The sequence below is a fragment of the Lactuca saligna genome, chromosome 4 (assembly GCF_052625555.1).
Source record: "Lactuca saligna cultivar CGN05327 chromosome 4, ASM5262555v1, whole genome shotgun sequence".
In the NCBI taxonomy this organism is placed as follows: domain Eukaryota; kingdom Viridiplantae; phylum Streptophyta; class Magnoliopsida; order Asterales; family Asteraceae; genus Lactuca; species Lactuca saligna.
The window spans coordinates 83407177-83413754 of record NC_136420.1 but is presented as its reverse complement, the minus strand read 5'-3'; the positions used below and the strand labels follow the sequence as shown (position 1 = coordinate 83413754).

At 31.9% G+C, this 6578-nt stretch overlaps 1 protein-coding gene across 1 annotated transcript; it reads left to right on the top strand.

Annotated features, from left to right (window-relative positions):
- The first annotated feature begins 803 nt into the window (after positions 1-803).
- On the top strand, positions 804-6345 carry LOC145042260 (sodium/hydrogen exchanger 6-like). Its single transcript, XM_078990656.1, has 22 exons — positions 804-1216; positions 1403-1454; positions 1557-1616; positions 1717-1741; positions 1816-1901; positions 2000-2111; positions 2269-2331; positions 2447-2466; positions 2751-2845; positions 3073-3101; positions 3182-3213; positions 3312-3359; positions 3434-3494; positions 3605-3702; positions 3787-3862; positions 4083-4102; positions 4364-4461; positions 4546-4655; positions 5220-5306; positions 5602-5696; positions 5773-5864; positions 5998-6345. Exons 1-22 carry the CDS (start codon positions 1000-1002, stop codon positions 6039-6041), a joined length of 1620 nt encoding a protein of 539 aa, XP_078846782.1. The 5' UTR covers positions 804-999; the 3' UTR covers positions 6042-6345.
- The last annotated feature ends 233 nt before the right edge of the window (positions 6346-6578 follow it).

Here is a 6578-nt window from a genome sequence, read left to right as displayed (position 1 = left end):
CCGCACCGCACCGCATGTTATATATATACTTTTTTTTCTTTACTTTGTTATAACTTCAAATCACGATTTAGAAACGATGTATATACATATATTTCTTACAATAACCAAATATCTATAATGTAACATTAAATCATTATTAGATCAAGATCCTATAGTTTACAAGAATATAGCTATTATAACGACAATATAAAACAATAATAATGATACTTACAAAACTATAGTAGCATGAATCACAATTTATTAAAAATGATTTAACTCGAAAATTGTATTTATTTTTATAAAATGAAAACAATCAATTTTTTTAACCCGGTTAGGTTTTTGATTTTTGATAGATTTAATGTTGAACAACTCATCAAACCATACAAACCGCAATTAAACCGCATAAACCGCCTGCATCAAACCGTACTGCATCACGCGGTTTTGAACATATGTTGTGTGGTTTGCGGTTTCTAAAATATTCAAACCGTATATGCGGTGCGGTTTGCAGTTTTGACTCAAAAACCGTACCAAACCGTACCGCACACACCCCTACTGTACAATGAATTGCATATTCTCCAAAAGAGTCCAAACATGCCTTACAACACACCAGACACATCTCGGTGTCGTCAGCTCGTCAGCCGGAAATATAAGAATCATGAGCCGGTATTTAAGGATAGTGCTATACTCCACATGAGACATATATTAGCCAAGCCCCGAGATACTTCAAGAAAATATAAATATTTTTTAAAGTATTTGTACAATGTATTTTGAATGTAAAATGCGTTCTAGGGCATAGTTTCTCAAAATTTCCTATCAAATTAGAGCGCAACAATTGAGACCGGGACTAAATTAGGAATTTCTAGGGATTAGATCACTTTATGTAGTTGGGGGAAGGGGAAAGGGAAAGGGTCAGTTTTATTCTCAAGGGCTGAAGGATCAAACGTCGTATCATCGCTCATAGTTTATAGTGTGAGTTTGAAATTGAGATTGAGATTGAGATTGAAATTGCGATCAAGTATCATGCAGGAAGGGAACTGGAATAATCCCACCACCATGCCTGACTTGCAAATATCTCCTGCTGGTCCGCATGGCGGAAATCCAGGTAAGGATCAACAGGCGGCAGGGGTAGGCATTCTTCTTCAGATAATGATGCTCGTCCTTTCATTCATTCTTGGACATGTCTTGCGGCGTCATAGATTCTATTATCTTCCTGAAGCAAGCGCCTCCCTTTTGATCGGTAAACCATGATCATATAATCCCGTATTCCTTTTATACTCATCCTGCTTGAGTTCAATTTCTTCGATTTTATTGCCTTTCTTGTATCCTCAACAATTTCCCTGTGATTTCGTACAAACTTGAGTTTCTTCTTAGTTCCAGAGTCATCTACGCGATGATGATCATGATTTCACGTTGGTTTTGACAGGGTTAATCGTTGGTGGACTTGCGAATATCTCGAATACCGAAACTAGTATCAGGTTCTTGAATGCTTTTTAGCTTCATGGTACCTCTCTTAGTTTGTTGAACATAGTACAACTAACTATTGCAGTTCGATTTACCTTCTTCCCTTTCTACTGCAGGGCCTGGTTTAATTTCCATGAGGAGTTCTTCTTCCTCTTTTTGTTGCCCCCCATCATATTATATCCTTCGTCAATCTCCTTAATGATTTATTATTCTTTATCATCTGTTTTATTAATCAAAAGAGGTTGTCTAGTTATTTCCTTGACCATTCATGTGTACCCAATCAGGATTCAGTTTGGCACCTGTAAGTTATAATGAATGTTATCTAATCCCCACATTCTGTTATTACATATATATTAACTGTTGGCGTTTTTTCAGAAACCATTCTTTTCAAACTTTGGAGCCATTGTGACATTTGCAATATTGGGAACTTTTATTGCTTCAATTGTTACAGGTCTTTTGGTGTGAGTATTCCTTTTTATCAGTAAAATAATGTTGATGAACATAAACTTATGTTAATTGCCTCAATAAATTCAGACTGCTTTCATGTTTGATGTTACAGGTACCTTGGTGGTGTAATGTATCTCATGTACAGACTTCCATTGGTTGAATGTCTGATGTTTGGTGCTCTTATTTCAGCAACAGATCCTGTCACTGTTCTCTCCATTTTTCAGGTTGAATTTGGTGTAGAGTGAATTCCTTTTTTCATTAATTTTCTAGTTGTTTATCAGTATTGATTATTGATCTGCTTTTGGTAAGAAAGACCAAAAATTCCTTTTTGTATCCACATTCTTATATCTTTGTGAATTTATGTTCATATGAAAACTGTAGGAGCTTGGCTCAGACATGAATCTTTATGCATTGGTTTTTGGTGAATCGGTTTTAAATGATGCGGTAAGTTTTATCTTGATTTTAATTATCCCATTCCCATATTATTTGTAGATATTAATACTTATATCATTTTCTTTTCTTTGGTCTATGTTCTTTTATATTTTGCTCAACTTCAAAGATGGCAATTTCCCTATACAGGTTTGCATTACTCCAGTTCTACTTTCTGACAATATTTGATACACAGGACAGGATATACTTCTAGGGCTTTTTTCAATGATGAAGATGAAAAGGGCATTTATGTCTTTTGCACATATGAGAGATCCATGTCTTCCCTTGTTCCACTTAAATGGGTGGACATCAATCAGTCCTGTTTGTCCCCTTAAGCAGCCTCAAATCTCAATATACACTGAGACACATTTATATTATGCAATAAGAAAACTTGAATACATATTACAAAAACTGATAGAATTCATTTTTTTTAGGACAATGTCATTGGTGAGGAGTAATTCATCTGAGCAAAATTTCTTTTTGATAGTTGTGAGGTTTCTTGAGACTTTTGTTGGTTCCATGTCAGCAGGTCAGTTTTGATGTCGGCTTATGCTTTTTTTTTTTTTTTTTGCTGCAAATAAATTTGAATTTATTACATATGCTATTGACCTTTAAGTCGTTATTTCCGCATTAAGTCCAAAAGAAACATCCACATATAATATATAATATATAATATATATCTATCATTGTGTATTATTTTTCAGTATTGCTTTTGATTCTTTGAGTTACTCAGATTATTTTATTCTTGTGTGACAGGTGTTGGTGTTGGGTTCACATCTGCTTTGATATCCTTTAATAGTGATTATTGTTGTAAATATTAGGTAGAAAATTTTCTTGTTTGTTATAAACCTTAACTGCAGGAAACCTATTCAAGTATGCAGGTTTGGACATTGATAAGTAAGTTGGCTTCTTATCTTATATAAACTCAATCTAAAAAAACTGTATCATCTTTTACACTCATACTGACTTTGGAACATATAATTCATGATTTTCAGCCTACAGAACTTGGAATGCTGTCTGTTTGTTCTTTTTCCATACTTCTCGTGAGCTCTCTAAACCCTAAATCCTAATTTTGTATTTACAGAATGTTTTACTCTCTTAATGATATGAATTTTAGGTACATGTTAGCAGAAGGTCTTGGTCTCTCTGGTATTGTGTCAATTCTGTTCACTGGGATGGTTAGTATATACATATGGTTTTGGCTACAAATATCTGTTCTGTTTTTTTATTATTAAGGATTTTTAGTGAATATATTGGTGTCTTTTTTTTTTTTTGTTTATGGGGGTAGGTTATGAAGCATTATTCCTTCTCAAACTTGTCAGAAAATTCTCAAAGATTTGTGTCTGCTTTTTTCCACTTGATATCGTCTTTAGCTGAGACATTTGTGTAAGGAAGCCACTTTTATTTGTGTTATTTTAAAACATTTATTTAGTTTCTTTGTAACTATTTATTTTGTTGGTTTTTGTGCAGATTCATATATATGGGTTTTGATATTGCTATGGAACAGCATAGCTGGTCCCACGTGGGATTCATCTTCTTTTCTATTGTATCCTTGAGTTATTTATCAAAATGTGTCATTAGGATCAAAATCTCTTTAACATCATTATTTTATATTATCACATTAATTTATTATATTAAAAATATACTAATACATAAAAAAAACTTGATTTATGATGGACTTCAATTTATAAGTTAGGAAGTTTTGTATTATTGATTTTAACAGCACTTTGTATTTTTTTTCTTAACTCACTCCTTGATTGCCCCAGATATTCATCGGTTTAGCAAGGTATGCCTGAAGGATTTAAACACTTGTATTTCACCAATTTTTTGTTTTAGCCAGTTAGCTAATATCCATATTTATTAAAACCATTATACTTTTTTTTTTTTTTTTTTTTACCATGGAAAAAACCATGTATTCTGTTTTGATACCAGGGCAAAATACAGAAATATATATTTTTAAAATTTGGAAACACCTTTAGCTTTATGATGTGAATAGTTTCAATGCTATAAAATAGTTACTAAATTAATTGTTTTTTATGTTGTGAAGGGCTGCAAATGTGTTCACTTGTGCATATTTGTTGAATTTGGTTCGACCTGCACAACGACAAATACCTGTAAAACACCAGAAAGCACTTTGGTATAGTGGTAAGCATAGAAAAAGTTGCTAAATTTTTATAAGATTTTATTTTACTGAATTATTTTATATATAATAATAATATGATGAATCAGGACTTAGAGGGGCAATGGCTTTTGCCCTTGCTTTGCAATCAGTTCATGATCTCCCAGAAGGACACGGTCAGACCATATTTACTGCAACCACTGCAATAGTCGTCTTAACGGTACCCAACCCAACTCATTTTAATTTCATATATTATATTATATTATTAAAATATAAATGCAAAAAATAGTTGCACACTTTTATTTCTTTGTTTATTGTAACATTCTACTTTCAATTCTTCCTATTACAACATTTCATTTCTTATTTAGGTATTGTATTGCGAAACATATCCTCAATTAGAGAAGCATTGTACTTTCAATTTTTTTTTTCTTATCAGACTTTAAGAAATCTACCCATAATTGTGAAAATTGCTTTATATTTTTTCAAATTACTATTATATTTTATGTTTATAAGCTCTACAAATAACAGTTCACATTCTTTCAACTGTAAAATCATCTTTAACCTTTCCCTTCCATTTGTTTTTTGACTTTGCTTTTCAAGTATTAATTACTATGTAGTATCTCTTAATGCATGGGGTGGGACTTAATCTGGGGTTTCTTTTTGAATTCATACAGAAAGAAGTTAATAGAGAAAGTCTTTCTTTCGCCATATCTTAAATAATCATTTATTTATGCAGACAAAATTAATAGAAACATTGCTTCTGACATTGTAATTGAAAATGCAGGTGTTGCTTATTGGAGGCTCAACAGGTACTATGCTCGAAGCTTTACAAGTTATAGGAGGAGATACCCATGATGGCCACTTGAGTGATGTGAGTATTGCTTTTTATAAATTCTTCTTTCATGGAGTGTATATAATTTTTAAAATTCAAGTGAGCTCCAAAGTTTATACAAAAAAGATTTAACCTCCTTACATTTTTTTTTTAAAATTTTCTTCCAAAATACCAACAGGGTTAAATGCAAGAAGTAGCAATATACTTTTTTTGATTTGTTTACTATATATATATATATATCATCATCCTACTTTTATTTCTTCCTATTAGCTACTGTATTAAATATATAATGATGATTGAATAAGAATAAGATTATAATTTGATTTTGGTCCAGAGCTTTGAAGCTAATAATGGCTACGTGGCTCCATTTGATGGAGAGCCATCATCCGGTAACAGACTAAAGATGAGACTTAAAGAATTTCACAGAAGGTAATGGTCGTGGGCCCCACCTTTTTTTTTTTTTTTTTTTTTTTCTAATGTTTATTTATTTATTTGTTTGATGCAGTGCTGCATCTTTCCGTGCGTTAGACAGGAACTACCTTACCCCATTTTTCACCACTCAATCTGGAGATCGGGATGACAATGATGATAGTCATGGTAAGGACCATTATTAAAAAAAAAAAACAAGTATCAAATAAATACAAAGTATTAATAAGAGATGTGTAGGTGTATGAAAATGAAGATTTTATTTGAGGCAGCTAATAATGTTTGAGAAATTTTGTACTTGTAGCGGAAGATTCACTGCTGAGGTCTAGAAGAGAAGGCTTCCATTAGCAGAGGAGTATAGCACGATTTATATTTTGATGATTTGAATCTTAGAATTCTACTAAATCTCAAAGTGTTAGGGGTGGTAGGCAGATATGATTAGCATATACAACTTATATGTACATGATGATTATACTAGATTAACAAGTGGAGATGAGATGTTGTTTACTTTACTTTATTTTACTTGCATGGATCAAAATTGCTTATATTGTTTTAATTTCCCATATCAATTTCTATGCATATGTTTAAGAAATGGATGCTGTAATAGAAAAGATGAAAGTAGGAAGGGAAAATGAATGCAAGTTTGATGCTATTTATATCTGATTGATGATGCATGAATGTGAGATATATTTTATGTTGTGAGTTTAAATAATAAATTGATGATCGCTGACAATATATTTGGGTATAACGAAATGGTTATAACCTACAAGTGTCGGTAGTAGTTGTAAATAAATGAAAAAATGAAGCACATATAAAATTAAAGAAAAAGAAGTAATTTTAAAAAATACTTGGTAAACTTTGCTGCTGACCACTCAACAGTTTTAT